Source organism: Juglans regia, chromosome 2, assembly GCF_001411555.2.
Source record: "Juglans regia cultivar Chandler chromosome 2, Walnut 2.0, whole genome shotgun sequence".
In the NCBI taxonomy this organism is placed as follows: Eukaryota; Viridiplantae; Streptophyta; class Magnoliopsida; order Fagales; family Juglandaceae; genus Juglans; species Juglans regia.
Genome location: NC_049902.1, coordinates 32,917,068 through 32,934,151, shown reverse-complemented (window position 1 = coordinate 32,934,151; position 17,084 = coordinate 32,917,068). Strand labels below are relative to the sequence as shown.

At 38.2% G+C, this 17,084-nt stretch overlaps 1 protein-coding gene across 9 annotated transcripts; it reads right to left on the bottom strand.

Annotated features, from left to right (window-relative positions):
- Nucleotides 1–2,859: 2,859 nt before the first annotated feature.
- LOC109011472 (oxysterol-binding protein-related protein 2A-like) lies at nucleotides 2,860–13,572 on the bottom strand. Of its 9 annotated transcripts, none has more exons than XM_018992745.2 (11): nucleotides 12,721–13,569; nucleotides 10,761–11,123; nucleotides 10,205–10,244; nucleotides 8,724–9,166; nucleotides 7,270–7,425; nucleotides 6,384–6,551; nucleotides 5,615–5,755; nucleotides 5,186–5,413; nucleotides 4,960–5,079; nucleotides 3,707–3,897; nucleotides 2,860–3,283 (listed from the first exon to the last, which is right to left on the bottom strand). In XM_018992745.2, exons 1-10 carry the CDS (start codon nucleotides 13,135–13,137, stop codon nucleotides 3,712–3,714), a joined length of 2,262 nt encoding a protein of 753 aa, XP_018848290.1. In that variant the 5' UTR covers nucleotides 13,138–13,569; the 3' UTR covers nucleotides 2,860–3,283; nucleotides 3,707–3,711. The 9 variants fall into 9 exon arrangements, with proteins under 9 accessions (XP_018848290.1, XP_018848248.1, XP_018848267.1 ...); XM_018992703.2 differs by having other exon boundaries at nucleotides 10,148–10,244; nucleotides 12,721–13,568; XM_018992722.2 differs by having other exon boundaries at nucleotides 10,148–10,244; nucleotides 10,761–11,120; nucleotides 12,721–13,568.
- Between the last annotated feature and the right edge of the window lie 3,512 nt (nucleotides 13,573–17,084).

Sequence of the window (17,084 nt, the reverse complement as noted above, 5' to 3'; positions counted from 1 at the left end):
GTAGCAGCTCAATTCTCCATATATAATTACGTATAGCTAGACAAAACACAAAAGATCATTTATTTTGGTAGCTAGCTAGAAGCAAGAATAAGAAGCTGGCCAGTTTCCAAATTACAAACTGGCCTACGTACTTAGTATCAACGTCGTGTCTATACTCGGTGATATTCTTTAGATAAGAATTCAGATTAATCCCATATGATTTGGTGGATGGAATGTCATAGATATGCATGAGTTTTCCCGGCCGGTACAAAGCACAAGCTAGAGATGAGACACACACATATACATATATATATATATATATATATATATATAGTTAGTATATATTCCTATCCGATCCATTGACTTACCATTAATTGGTAGCGAACGCGAAGTCTGCTGTTCCCGGCCACCTCAACACCATTTTGTGAGCTCTCAGCCCCTAGCTAGCAGCTCATTTATACCCCTAGTAGTACTATTAATGATCAAAGGTCGGGTGCAATTTTTTTTATTTCTTTTTCCATTTTTACCTGTCGGATATCATGATACCCTGGACATCTTTTGAAGTAACAACACAAAGAATTAATTAGCTAGCCAAATTAAAGGACTCGGAAAGGACGAAGCAATTGGATCGATTAGGTATATATATTCACTTCGATCTGGACCTCTTGGGAGAGAAATTAATTAACGTTAAAAAATGGATATTGTACGCTTATCTGTTGATCGAGTAACTAGTTCATAATGATAATGTTTGCATATATCAACGTAAAGCTATATCCAAAAGAATTGAGAATCCATTTCGTTGAGTTTTCTGAGTTTCACAAGTCTGAGGCTCCATGAGATCGACGCGCGTGATGATCATGTACGTCGCCATCAAGCCTATGATATCAATATAGATGCTTCAAAACAGCATTAGTAGGGCTACATCATCAGTACTACTGTGTGGAAAAATTCTGGTTTAGATATATATAATATATATAGGGACCTGTTCTTTAACGAGGTAATATTTCTCAATTCGATAAGGAATTTAGACAAGGGCATCGAGCTATATATAAGAGTAAGACTATAACTATATATGACATTGGAAAAGCAAAGAAAAGAAAAAAGCCAATATCATATAAGATATTTATGACAGATAGCACACCGAATCCTTAAGGTTAAATATGATCTACAAATACTATTGCCGGTGGAGAACGTGGGACCTTTTCATTCTGATCATGAGGTTCTTGTCACGAGACTGGGAAGCAACCTATAACGTGGGCAATGCATCGACCTCAACTAAAAACAAAACGTCCTATGCATGCTGCATGGTCGATCCACAAACACTCTCTCTCTCTCATTTGGCAGTGAATTATCTGATATATAGGGATATATTATGATGGACCAAAGATCAGGAATGACGAACGCATCTCGATTTCAACCAACCAATTAATTAGTCTACGCTTCGGTTTTCCTTTCTCTTTCAATTACCTCTAAACATTTCTTTCCCGTATTGATCAATTAACTTACTTACTTACTGTATAAACGTTACCCCCCACCGGCCCATTTGTTATAAGTGGAGTGTAATAAATTCAAAAACCCCCAGCACGAAACAGTAGTACTAGTGCCGGCTAGCTAGCTTGACAGGACGACACTCATGAAATTTAGTTTTATGCGAACTCTGATTAGATTAATGTTGCAAATTCTTTCACTGCATATATAATATAAAGGTTAATTACACTTTACCCCCTTTAATTTTTGTTCAATTCACAATATACTTTCGAAATTAATAATTGCATCAAAGTGAACCTTTGAACTTTCAAGATTTCTCAATCCCCCATTTTCGTCTACCAATAGCGTCAAATCTAACAAAAATTTATTGTAAAGATGTAATTTTCATATAATTTATTATCATTGATCATATAAAATATAAAATAATATATGTTATCAATTAATAATAAATCATTAATCAGTAAATAATTTTTTTTTATTAATTTGTATATGGTTCATGATGAATATTAAATAATTTCATTGTGTACATAGATTATTCATAATTGCTTGCAACTTAGGTATAAAATAATTTTATAAATAGTTAATGATTAATTATTTATTATTAATTTATAGCATATATTATTTTATATTGTATATGGTCAATGATAATAAATTAGATAAAAATTATATCTTTACTGTAAATTTTCGTTAGATTTGACGCTGCTGGTAGACGAATAGGAGGATTGGAAAGTTTTAAAAATTTGAGGATCTACTTTGATATAATTATTAGTTTCGTAAGTACATTGTAAATTGAGTAAAAATTTGATAGGACAAAATATAATTAACCTATAATATATATTATGATCGATATGAGTTAAGACTCCCTTAAAATGGAACACCTCAAATTTCCAAAAGCGCCGTGGTTCAATGGACATGGGCTAGCTAGACAAACTTTCCATTAGGTAACACCGTGGACCAATGGACTTGAATTCTATACGAGGTTTCTTTCGTAGGTAGATGGACTATTCCGACTAGCTAGGTATGGGCACCATAACGGCCCTTTACCTTTCATTCCCATTACGAAAAGTGTATCAGAATCTGCAAATTATTGAAGACAGCTATAGAACAGGATGATGAATTGGTTGTTGGGAGAAGCAGCTAAAATTTTGCACAGTTGTAACTTGGAAAGCAGTCTCTCTCATACGAACAAGGATGAAAATAGAGAACTCGTGCCTGTGAAATATGGAGGCACGGAGGACAAAAAAAGGTAGGAGATAAGATCGTCCAACACTCTGGGTCATCTTTCAGATTTCTTGTAACAATTGCTTTATAACAAAAGGCCCACCCAAAGACCGGCCTGAATCAGCTACAAGTACTAGGCTAACTTTATTGAGATTGATGACATGACATTCATGGTCAATAGAGGAAAATTTATTAACAGCCTGAACAATCATATTAAACTTTCACGATGATTGCAAAAATGCATCTCTGTTTCTTTTATTTCTACGAAGGGAACACATAAATATGAAATTAATGCTCGGCCCGTGGCTCGGACAGTTTAATGACTAGAGAGGGAGGGAGAGATTACATTACACAATCTACTGCACACTGCAGACAATGAGAATGTTCAAAAGATGAAACATCAGGCCACTTATACTGACGATCTAACAAACAGTTGACGTAGACTTGAAAGATGAGAGCTTCGCTTAAATGCCTCTGTGGATTTGCTTGCTTTCATCAGCCTCAAACCAAACTCTTGGCACCCTCAAAAAAGAACCAGGATATTTCTTGCCCAGTCTTCTATCTAAACAATACTTGTAAAGGATATCTATTTTTCCTGCATTAACAACAACACAATCACGTCTATTAAAAACTTGCTACGCAATTCCAACAGACAGGTCCAGTGCTGAAATGGTAAGAGAGCTTTTTACCATGCGATATAATGCACGTTTGATCATGTGGTCACTGAGAATATGATTACGGGGAGAAGTTATTTTTATTTTTTTCTTCTTTATTCGTTTTTTACTGTGACTGGAAGGATTATTTTTTCTTTTGTCAATACTCACTGAAAAGAAAATACCACGGAAACAAGATACAGGCTTTGGATTTTCCTTCCACCAAAATTAATGAGGTATAATCGTGCTGCTTCAATTAAGACTCAGGGTGCGAATCACACAACTGGATTTTAAAAAGGCGCAAAAGATAGCAAAGTAAGGAAAGGTTGTGACGAGGCATGACTTGAACCAGAGTATGAACGAACCTCAACTATGATAAAGACACTTCCACGGGATCAACCAGGTCTTCATTAAATTCACCAAATATATTTGGGCATCCATTCCATTTTCCCTGATCCCGAGCTTCCCAATACCCGCCAACATACCGGAAGGGTCCATCATCACCTTCTCTCTGGAACCATCTCGGCTTCCATCCATTTTCTTGCAACTTCCTTGACTGCACAAGGGGTACAACGAATCAGAAATAATTTTTCTAAACATAAAATATGGGATCAGCAATTAAATAAAATTAAAGCTCATATAAATGGGGGGCAACAAAATATAAACCAGGCCTTGCCTAAAGCTAGATATGCTCACTACTAAGATTGACAATTTTTCAATTTAACAGTCTTTACATTCTTCCCCAATACATGACAAGAATCAGTGGAGACAGAAGAATAGGGATGTAAGACTTCACGCATAGGTATTGCGCTTGTATATGTCACATGACTTGGGCTATGCCTTTTCTCATTAATAAAATTTTCTTCTTTACTGACAAAAAAAAAAGGGATGTAAGACTTGGGCGAAATCTACATGACTAAGAAACCCCAGAACATCATGTGACTTGTTACAGGACTCATTTCACTTTCCGTTGGTTGCAGTCAGCCTTGCCATGGTTTCTCCAATAATTCTGCTATCAATGCCCATCACGGCATTTTCAAGACAATATATGACTGTTAACCTCGAATTCACTGATGCACCATTACAAGCAAGACAACTTTACATACACTCAACAGTACAGGATCAACTACAAAGAAAGATTCAGTCCTGTTGTCAAAGTCTGGGTACCTTTTGTCTAATAGGTCAGTTGATACTCTTTAAGTTTCCTAAATCTCTTTCTTATCTGTTGCTTATATTGATTGTCCACATCTTATCAATAATGCACAAAATCAAATAAATTATGGCAAAAAGCGTGCCAATTTATATCATTCCACACTATTCAGCATTCTTTCCTGAGCTCAAATCTCAGTAAAAGTAAACAAACAAATAACTACCTAAAGTTCTACTACGCATTCAGGTGTACTGTTAGTTAAACTATGATTGCACAAAAGCAAGTTTGACAAGCAGGACCACAGGTACACAGGCAAGAACCCATTAAAAGCAAAAACCCATCCAAAATTTGGCCAGACATTTGTCGATGCCACATTGAGTTAATAAAACATGAAACAGGGACAAAAATTAGCAAATGAAGCTACAATATGTGTTGCTCAATTGGACATGAAAGAGCAGCTAAGCATACCATTCTTTGCCTTCTCTCCAAACGCTGCTTCTCTGTATTTGCCTTCTCATATTCCCCATTTTCCAGATGCCGCTGGTCTGGTCTGAGCCTCGAATCTGTGGGTGGGAGCTTCTCCTTAATCCGTGATCAAATACCCAGGATCAGACAACTATAAAAAACAATTAGACATGCATACGAGGAAAATGAAAATGCACATGAAAACTCAATTTTAATACATCGTGTCTACCTGCAGTCCTCGTGTCAGCTCATTCAGTGTGATTGCAAACGAAGTTAAGTTGTATCGAGTAAGATTAGGAGACGGCTTGCTCCTTTTCCATAGCAATGATGCATCAGAAGGAGTACAATCCTTTGGCTTGCCATTCCCGTCATTATTAACATAGTACATACCATCATCCCACTTCCCAAATACAGTGGCAGCCTTTTTTCCAATAACATCTTCAACATATCCATGTACCTGTGTACATGTAGGATTAATTGAATGAATCTTGCATCCAGACTAGGGGTAAAACATGTAGATCTATATACAGGAGGGTCACCAAGCAGTTAACAGAATTAAAAGCATCTGGAATGTTCCCGATACTTAGAGAACTAGAAAGTACCATAAACAATCAAGCATATAAAATGGTATTCCCAATAAATAGAATGCATCCCTAACCTGGCGTGGATTCCGGTCAAGAATAGACTGCTCTTTAAACTTGAGTTTGCATGAATACTGGCGATTACCACGTATGTGCATTGTCCCATGGTGACCACAATACACTTTACCAAGGATAAGATTATAAATACTAGTAGTGACCTATAAATAGCATGATCATGTGTTAGAATATCTCTAAAAACAAATGGAAAAGGAAATAAACACCCGTCAACATTGATAAGGCACTAACTAATACATATATTTTTTTTTTTATAAGTAAAAATTTATTAATATCAATAGGTGTAACCAAGAACACTGGGTGTATACAAGAGAACACCTAGCCCATAATAGAGTACCCCTAATGAACTAACTAATACATATTTTGAGTCAGCTTTTACTACATTTTAACTTTCTAGCTAATAGATTAAGGAGAACATATATGAGAGTGAAATTAGTGAAATTATAAAGAAATTATAAACCCAGTGCTTTTTTAACTAAAAAATTATACGCTTTTGTGGCCTTGATAAGCACCAAAATATGTCTTCTAAAACTAACCACGAGATTTAATCATTTTACTTCAATAATTTGTACAGGCTTTAAAGTACTTCAACCTTTGTTTACCGGAGATATTTGAACGGTTCGAATCCATGAGAAAGCCAACAAAAGTACGCAAAAAAAGAGGGATGCCACAACAATCCTGATAGGATGGCACCCTACCACATTTTATCCAAGATCAAGCAAATTGAGCAGTCAATATTTTGCACAAACACAATCAGGCAGCAGCACACACCTTGCTCCACTGGAAAATTTCACCATCATCAAACTCTAAAGTAAGAACTCCAACAGGGTCAAGCTGAATTGACTGCCCCCAAAATTTTGTGCGGATGTTACTGTCACCCCAGAATTTCCACCCTCTGCCTTCACAGTGGCAGGCAATGAGTGTTGGGTGATGACTGACCTGTTTCAATCAACATAATATCTTAATATTTTGAATTGAAGATTACGGTCAATTGCTTGATCACAATGTCACATACAAGATTGATCACAATCTTAGATTCTCATAGAACACATCTGCATTTTAAATAATTGATTTCTTTAATTATTCTTGAGCCACATACAGAATCTTCAATCTTCCTAAAGAAAATATTCATGGAAGATTCCTTAAAATAGGTTTATAGTCATTGGACTGAAATTGACATTTTCCTCCAAGTGTATCTACTGGTAGCCTTTTGTAATGGTTTATGTTTGGAATTTGTGGCATTTGGTCATTTGATTACCAATTTACATAAAGGCGGACCACCTGTCGTTTCATTTTCTGGAATCTTTCTTTCATGGGTAAGAATTGTGATTTGTGGCACTTGGTCATTTGATTACCAGATCATATAAAGGTGCCATATGTCCTTGTCATTGTCTGGAGGGCTCTATCCTTTACTCAATTTACTAGATGAGTTTCTTAGTTTATGGAAAATGATAGGTCGGATTCTCTCTTTATTGTAGAGGAAGTTCCATGTAAAGTATTTTTTTTTTCAAATTTACCAAATTTCTTATGAAGCCAGATTGTCTGAAACTAATAATTACACATGTAAGTACACATGTTCTCCATTTTAAGATCATTACAATTGCTGTTAATTGCTTCTCAGAAAAGAAGCAAATTGTTGGACAGTTAGATACAGTACCTTCTCAGAGAAGAATCGAATTCCTTTCTCAGGATAGTCAGCTTCATATGTTTCCCCTAACAAAGGATTGAACGGCTTACAGTGGCGACCTTCAGAGGAAGCATATCCAGAAACCGCAAAAGCAGCAACATTCAGGACCCTCTGGAGACTGTTCCCCTGATTTTGCATGATACATGGGACCGTGAAGCAAAATGTCAGATTCAATAAATTTCTGAACAGTTAAATTCTTTGATTCTCATGAAGCATGTAACCGTACTAAACATGTAAAATGTCTAAAAAATAAACTTTCAGCATGTTCTATTTCACAAAAACATCACCAATTATAAGAGTCAGGCGTACAACAGATTTCTTCAGTACTGCACTCAAACCAATCAGTTAGGGCTGGTTTGCTCCTCAACTAATTTGCATTTATTATGGGGCCAAAAGGGACCTAAAAGATTCAATTCAGTTCTTTAGCAAAGGGGTCAAGTTACCATACCTAACCGGAACCAAACCAAACGTTGTATCTATAATCTACAGGTTATATACAGGTTACAATAGTAGAGGGTGATAGAGGAAACAATATAAGATAATGCATAGTATTCGGCATAGAGTTCTTTGTAGATTGACTGGGTCAAGTTCCTATTTTCCTCTTTTTTCTAATACACTAGTATGTTATTATTTTTGTTCCTCGAGTAAAAAGTGACAAGAGGAACCCTAACCAACTGGAAGATATTTGGCTTGGTTCGCTTTGGGTCTATATCCAGTTACATTCAGTTATGAGGCAAGTATTCTAAAACCAAGTTTGTCAGCTTAATTCATTAATCTTGTGAACAAATCAACCCAAGCCAAAGTTGCACAGCTAATAGGTATGCAAGACCATGATGTAGAGGTAACTGATAAAAAATTGTAGGGAAAACTTTAAATATAATAATAACAGTTGTATCTTCTCATGAAAGGCATGGAAAAATCAAATTCATAACCCGGCCAAGCTTGGAATGGTTACATAGTAACTGTAACAGTAGTTTATGAAGATAAAATAAGTTCCGTAATAATATGAGGTCCACTCAAACATTCATGTAATCAATAAAACAGCAATGATAACGTGACGTCTTTCATACGCTAGCAAATTAGCATTTAGTATAATGATAGGCACTGTCTGCAGGAGTAATGCCATATTATATTCAAATGTTTTTGTTTATAGGAAAAAAAAAAAAAAAACCTATAATAGAGCCATAACCAAAAGCACCAAGTAATTCATATTGATTACAAGGTGAAACAATATGGATCCAATCAACTTCCCCTCCAAATCCACAAAACACCCATTAAAAGACAATAATGCAGGATAGAAAAGAAGGATAGGCAGAGTGGCTAGGATGATTCAACTGCATGGACAACCATGAACTCATTTTCCTGAAATATGTATACCAAGAAACTAAATTTATATATTAATAAGGAATGCATGTCAATCTTACCACTCTACCATACTCATATGCTTTATCCAAAAGAAACGAGTACTCCATGTCCTCGCAACATTTTTGAAGAGAAGATAGTGGCTCATTAAAGTAAACAGGGAGACAAACACGTGTGAGATCTTTTCCCACATTGTCCTTGATCAAATACCAGAGACTAACCCCTTTCTCCTTTTCAACTGGATCGGGAAGCTTTTTCCGCCTTTCAAAGTCCAGATATCTGGACTTCCGACCTTCCTTCTTACTCTGCAATTTCTCTACATCAGATTCACATTGAGCTTCTCTATAATTATCCAGGTGATTCGAAACTACTTTTGTAAGCCCACAACTAGCAGTCGGTTCAATAAAATAGTCTTTTGTATCATGGAAGCACATTTCATCTCCATCCGACAATTCCTCAAGCTCGTGTTTCTCAATATCATCTGATGATTCAGTTGTGCTGCACTCTATAAACTATAAATGTCAAGATATATGTAGACATGCTAAGAAACTATAACATAAACCAAGATATTAGTGTGAAGAGACAGTGGGAAATTGGCTACTTCCTTGCATTATCCAAAAATTACTTAATAGACCAAATTCATTATCATTACTGCTATCTGTATTTTATAGTTAAACAAAAACTTACAGACAAAAGCAACAAAATAAATTTGGAGAAAATAATCAATAAATTACTTTTGGTCTTGTCAATTGTGACTCTAGATAAATACACAAATTGGCAATCAACTTTAACCAAATCATTCAAGGGAAAAGTTAAAACTCTAAAAATAATTAAAAAACGATCTTTTTCTTACTGGAGAGAGAGAGAGAGAGGGAGAGCTTACCCCCAAGTACACCATGAAATAGTGCAATTAAATGCCAGATAAACTGCTAGTGATCAAAATACAGCCATTTCATTCTAAATGCTAGGTCAGGATAGATCTTAAACACTAGATGGAGGAAAACATCAAAGATCTAACAAGTATTGTACATCAGCTCTGATTTGACATGGACACCTTTTTTTTTTTTTTAAGTATTGACATGGACACCTACGTACAGGTTATTAACATTTACAGCTAGAGCTCACTAGTCTACATACAAAGGAGGGAGAGATGGAAGTATATACTTTATTAGTGAGTTGGGTTGTCAAATTAAAAAGGAATTTTCAGCTAAAGTTCTATCAGAAATGTCTTCCAGTAATGTATATGAAGGGAGCCATCAATGTTCCATTTCCAGAGTTTTTGATCAAATGATCCAAATATAGGTTCAACTTGATCTGTTTGCTCGACAAGGAATTAGTTTCTAATTGTTACAAAATAGATAAATATATAAAACGATAAAAACTAACTAAATTTACTCATTAAAAAACAACCACCAAACAAACGTTCAACTAATATCTAAGAAGAAAACTAAAAGGCAATAAAAGTAACAAATTACATCCTATATACCACTGTATTTTCCACGCCCAAGACCGGAAAACTCATGTTTGGTCATTCTGTATTCACCTTCATGAATTCCAGAGGCTTCAGCTTCGATAGTAGCTGCCTGCATGTGCAAAGTAAATATAGCAGATACACAAGCTAATTCCAGGAATCATATGTCCACTTCATAAAGAAATGGTCGAAACTAATTCAAAATGCAGGTGCTCGTTGCCAAAAAGATGTAGAGGTCTATCAAATATGGGGGGATCATGGCCTTCCTAGCTAGGCCCTCGTTTGGGCTACTATCAGTCAAGAAACATACCCATATAATGAGCAAGGCTGATCAAGATGGGTGAGTCAAACGAGGAGATAAATGCAGATTGAACATGTTAAAATATAACCAACAAAAAAAATAAAAACAGCAAAAAATTGGTTAAATGGTTCGCACATATCTAACAAAGAACAGTAACGGCACCATTTGGAAGATTCTGTGAGGAAAATCAAGGATCATGCAAGGAAGGCATGGTATCCTATGACTTGACGAGGCAAGGAAGAAGAAGAAGAAGAAGAAGAAGAAGAAGTTAAAAGTACCCCCAAGTTCGCAGCCCAAATTGACAAAGCAATGGAATCACTAGTTTACCTCAAACTGCCTTAATGTGTCGAGCAAATTGGATCGCTCTTCACAAAGAACTTTAAGCTGTCCCCGTACTTCAGAGAATTCTGAAAGCACGATCTGTTCGCAATCGCTTACCAGGTTTTCGTTTATTCCCTCTTCAAGCAAGCGTTTCCTAAGTCTTTCTGTTGATATAGACAAATCAGTTGGTACCAGGGAGAAATTGTCATTTAGTGGTCGAAGTGGAAATAGGCTCCGAGTTGAGACCAGAGCTTGTATCCAAGCCACCCGATCACTCTTTGAATCAGTTCTCAGATGAAGGGTCTTCGTGGCAGTAAATATATAAAACCGCCGATCATCAGACTTGCTCTCCCGGAAAGAAGAGATCTGCTAAAAAAAAGTTTCAAATGAATCCTTCTAAATATCAGGCTGGCACCAGCACATTGTTCCACATGGAATGAAAATGTATCTCTTCAGGGTAACATAAATTCAATAAAGCAATAGCAATTAATAGACTAACTATCACAGACAATTTCTCTTGAAAATGAATTAAAATATAGATTTTCCTTTTGGGTAAGTAGAAGATAGATATTATCCTTGATAACAGATAATGTAAATAATAGTCTGCCAAAGATATGCAGCAATTGTAGACATAGCCAAATGAGACTCGGTCCATCTACCAACCAGAAAACGCCCCAAGTGGTAGCCGAAGCCTATCTCCTTTTACAGCCGAATTCTTACTGCAAAAGCACCAAGGCTTCCAAACTCCTAACTAAACCCACAGTATGTTCACCACGCCGGTGTGGAGATCCAGATATTTAAACTCAAACCAAGAACATCTCCAAAACCCTAAAAGCTTCAAGATTTTCAAGGGCAAAAGAAGCCAGAAAGAACAAGAGATGGAGGCATTGTTGGGAACTAGTAGGGATAGTCTGTTGCTGCGAGACAATGCCTAAAATCACCTAAAAGTAACGTTTTTTTCATTTTCTCGTTCCTAAACAGTGTTCGCATAGACTTGAATATGAAATCCGACAGAATGGTCTCAAAGTCCCCACATTTTTCTTTTGTTTTCTATCGCTACAAATCAGACCCAAGTCTCAGATATCAATAGCTCAAAATAAAACTCAAAAAGCGACTTGGAAGTTTAGAACCACTCAATCCCCCCAATTAACGCCACAATAAGTCAAAGCAAACGAAGTTAACAAACTCCCAAAAGAAGGCAACAAACAAAAACCCACTTCAGTAATTGCACAGAAAACATATCATCTCTACCGTCCGATCAAAGCAAGGTTCCACTTATCCCTTTTCTAAAGAGGGAGAAGAAGGCTTCACGTCTTTCTCTATGATGGTAGTACCATATTTCAAGGACAAAAGGAAGCGGCATCCCAAAGAGGGAAAAAAAAAACACACAACTTCCTCACCTTGACTGAAGAAATGGGTATTGGGAGCTTTGCAACAAGGAAAAAGACGACTGGACTAAACGAGGATGAGATAACATTGTGAAGGATAGGAAAATCTCAGAAAGCAGACCCGAGAACGATGCAGGCCGAGACCGATTAGCGCTAAGTTAGAGCTCAAATCCCACCAATAATGATCGACCCCTGATGTGACCACAGGGTAATACCTAGTCTTTACAACGCAGCCTATCCACAAACTCTCTCACCACCTGCTGATGTGACCCACTATACATTGACAACCAGTAAACTGTAAAAAAGTTGAAAATTGAAATTGAAATCACCAGACCCACCAACAGAGGAAGTGCCAGAAACCCCTGGTTCTTCCGCTTCCTCGCTCGGATACCAGAGCCCCTCTTTTCTCATTCTTTATTATTTTTTATCTGGCAGAATTCAGAACCAGAGGGGGAAAATCTTTAGATAAAAAATGACAGAATTGGTGAGACTCCTTCGTGACCATTTGGGATCGAAATTTTTCCTACGATGGAAAATTTGTTTTTGTGCTATACCGCCAAAACTCCAGCAAATTATACCTTGAGATGGACAATGCCAACGGTTTTCTGGTGCTTCCTTCTCCCACTATCCATTCTCGAAAGCCGATTGGTGGATATTTCTCCGATCAGTTTGACGTCATCAGTCGTTGGCGTCAGCAGATTGAGATTCTCCGGGCGCCGAATTTTGGCGTAGGACAAGACTCCGTTCCTCAGAAGGAACCACCTGGATCTCCATCCTTTGCCGTAATTTGTCCACTTATAGAGCACACCGGCGACAGTGGCCTCGGATCGTCCAGCATTGCCGTCAGATCCGCCGGGAATCAACGCGAGACTCGCCGGCAAGCTCCTCGCCCTGGACAGGGAGGACGCCGTAGCCTCCGCCGATTGGTCCCCGAGGCTGCCGCAGGGACTCTCCAGCGAGATGCAGCAGAGTGGGTGCAATTCTCTCACTCTCATTTTTTTTTCTTCTCGTAAAAGGCCTAAATTTTATCCTCACGTTCAGTTTTCCATCGCAAACGACAGAAATGTGCAAGTGGAAAGCTAGCTAGGGAAACCAAGAATGAGAGAGAGAGAGAGAGAGAGAGAGAGAGGACCTATGAAGGAGCGAGCTGAGTTCTCAAAGTGAGAGAGATTTTGGGGAAGAGAGAGTAGGTAAGAGGGATTTACTGGGAAAGGAGGTCTTTTTTATTGCTTGAATTGATGGCAAGCTTGTTTTATATAAACTTATGTGTGTATATATTATAGCACTATGTATCAGACAGAGAGAGAGAGAGAGAGAGGCAGTGGAGTTAGAGAGGTCTGAGGAGGGCAGTCAGCAATGAAATGCTGTTGAATCACACAGTTCTCAGCTTGAGAAATGGTTGTTCCTCTTCGTTTTCTTCCTCTTGCGTTAGAAAGACAAGGACTAAGAGAAAAAAGCGACGAGAGAGAAAGTCAGGAGAGGTTTGAATGATAAATGAGTTAGAGATTGATTGAGATAGTTTGTAAATAGTAAAATAAAAGTTAAGTTATTTATTATATTTTGTGTAAAAATTTAGAAAAATTAAATTGTTTATTATATTTTATGTAAAAATTTAAAAAAATTTATAATAATGAAATGAGTTGAGGTGGATTGAAATGGATTTTGAATCCAAATCTCTCATTAATCTAGTTTGCGCAACAGACTGATGGAAGGAAATAATCATTTCCTATTTGATTTTGATACAAAGTTTTTGGCCATAATCTATAAAATAAATAATAAATAAATAAATTATATTTACGTCATCCGACATAAAAATCTATATTTACAAATTGTTTGGGAGTAAAATCTATTATAATTGATAATTTTATAATCACTCATGACCTCACTATCGCTTAATACAATGGATAAATTTAGTCTAGACGTAAAGAAGTCGTCCCAAACTTCTGGAGAGTCCCTCCTTCATTAGTAAAGCTATCATCATTTTATAAGATTTGTTTTCTTAGTTGGAGTGATATAGTGCAAGTTTGTTGTTAGATAATTTTTGCATGAAGAAATTGTTGATCCTTGAGTGATCTTGTAATAATGAAAATTATTCTGCCTTTGAATATTTTTGTTCGTTCATTGATTTCTTGGAAGCGAAGTGAGTTCAACTCCAAATTAAGTAGCTCGACTCTTTATTGGACTATATCACCGAAGCAAAATTCATGTGTATGGCGCGAAAAATATTGTGTATGGCGAGGGACATTGTGTGGTGAGTAACTGGTGAGGAACACTTCATGTGGTGCACAACTGGTGAGCAACACTCTATAGGCCAAAAATCAACGAGCAATGCTCTAGAAAATTCGTGTGGGGCGAGCAAACCATGTGGGACTGAAGTCACTATGGCGAGGACCACATGATTGGCAACAACTCGTAGCAGTGAGAACCCTTGGCGAGGAGCTTCAATGGATTTCTAGTGGCGAGTAGCTATGCAACGGGAGTTCCATAATCGAGAACTGTTTTTCCAACGACAGGAGCTCCTATGCTTTTTGGTGTCCCCCTCTGAGGCTCTGAGGGTGGCTTTAGGCGGCAATAACTCACAACGTGCAGCTGCATTGGTATAATACCCTATGGTAAGCGCCAGTGACGATGGTGAGGAGTGATCGGGAATGAAACCTCTTTGGTCGGGGACCATCTAGCCGAAGACTACAAATGCCGATAAGCTAGGTGGCGGCCGTTGGTTGCACAGCCGAGGTGCACAAGAACATGCATCCTCTACCTGCAGCTTTGTGCCCAAAGTGATTTGCTTTCGGTGTTGAGGAACCACCCCACCGCGCGACAGAAATCTTCGGTGGAGTGGGTGGTGGCCCCGCTCGCTCACTGACGCCAGTGTGTGGGTCTCTAATCACTCATCGATCTTTCCATGTACTATGCAAGGCATGCACCACTGCAGTGAGCGGCCGATGGAGAGCTTTGTTGCCATTCTCTCAACCATGTGGGGTTGCCAACGTCAAACCCCGCCGACTATGGAGTGGTGGCTGTAGTTCCTACCTTGTAGGCGCCATACATGCATTGTGCATGTGTCAAAACCCCAAGTTTAGTGGGCCTTGCTAAGCTGCCAATCATGCCATGACAAGTCTTGACGAGCCCATGCCTGAAGCCATGGCACTAGCGCTGACAAGGCTAGACAGCCCCACAGCCCATGTCTCGACATTATTGCTGACAAGCATTGATAGCCCCACGAGCCATGCCTCGACACTGTCACTAACAAGGCCTGACAGTACCACATTATCCTTACAAACATGCCATGACCCTTGCCATCACATGCTCAAGACAGCCCCACAGGCATGCTATGACCCCTGCCATGACACGCCCATAACAACCCAGCCAGGGCAACCAACGAGGTTAGTGGCTGCCTAGGCCTGCACGCGCTACAACTCAGTAGCGTGCACGCCCAACGCGCAGCATGACTCTAGTGCCTGTGGCATGCCCGTGCTAGCCCAGCAGCAGCACAACCCCAACGCCCATGCCCCTTGCCTAGGCCATGCCAACCAGGCACTACGTGCAGCCCCAACAAGCAGACTAGTGCCCAGGCTCATGCCTAGGCCATACCAACCACATGCCACAGCCATGTCATGGGCCAGCTTAGGCCAACATATGCCACTGGCCATTATGGTGCCCAACCAAAACCTATTTTACAATGGAGCCTTTTAGGGTTTCCCACTTTATGTTAGTGCTTTAAATAGGTCATTTAAACATTTCATTTACATCTTTTGCAAATTCCTTTGTGGATAGTTTTGTTTGTTCTTGAGATCAATTTCGGTGCCTTTGTACTTGGGCTACTTAGGTACAATCTATAAATCTCAATTAGAGGATCATCACCTTGTGCATCCCTACATTTTAGGAACAACCCAAGACTCATTCAAACCCTAAAAGACCTTCCTTTCTTGTCATAGCCGAATCCTATCATCCCTAAATTATCTCCTACAATTTAGGAATCATAATCTCACTTATCTACATCATTCTAAACCCTAGCACCTCATCCTACACGCCAACCCTAATTCATCCCCTCCAATTTTAAAATTCTCCTTTGCCACCGTCCAAACTATAGCCTCATTTCACCATACCAACTCTAATCATCACCTCAGTGCCGCCAACAACAAGGATCATCATCAAGCCATGCCATATTGTATCAAACACACATATTCATCACTTAGATCACCCCAACTTATCATCATCATCATCAATTTTATCACTAAACACCATGCCTCAATCAACCTAAGAACCCTCCATTGCCATAATTTGTTCAAGGCCAAGCAAGTTTGCAAAAGACATTCAGTCATCATAAGGCAAAGCAAGCTCGTGGATCATAGTGTTTATGGATTTGACCGAGATCCTTAACAGCATGGCACATGTGCAGTGCATGCTGCACATGTGTAGTGTCATTCTGTAAGTTTGTTGTGCATGTTGTACATGCGATCTGCTTCCTTTGTTCTTTCTTTATATAATATATATATTATCATTCGTTGCATTGTTAAGAGAATAAATAATAGAAAATAGAAAAGTTGATAAAATCTTATCTGGTTTTTCGAAGACGATGTCGTGAGTTGAAAAATATCATTCTCTCAATTCCGGTGTAGAAGATATCTTCGATCCCACAAACGACGTCAATCGTTAATTTGCAAACAAGTTCGGAAGGGAGGAAATAATCATCCCCGGCTCACAATGATGATTCAGACTTTGATACAGTGTTCTTCGCGTTCATCCATAAAATAAATAAGCAAATAAGAATAAATAAATAGAGATGCTAAGATTTACTTGGTTTGGCTTAAAAGCCTACGTACACGAGTTGTTTGGAGGTAAAATTCACTATAATTAATATTTAACAATATCTCATGACCTCACATATCGTTTAATACAATGAATAAATTTAGTCTAGACATAGAGAAGTCGTCCCGAGCTT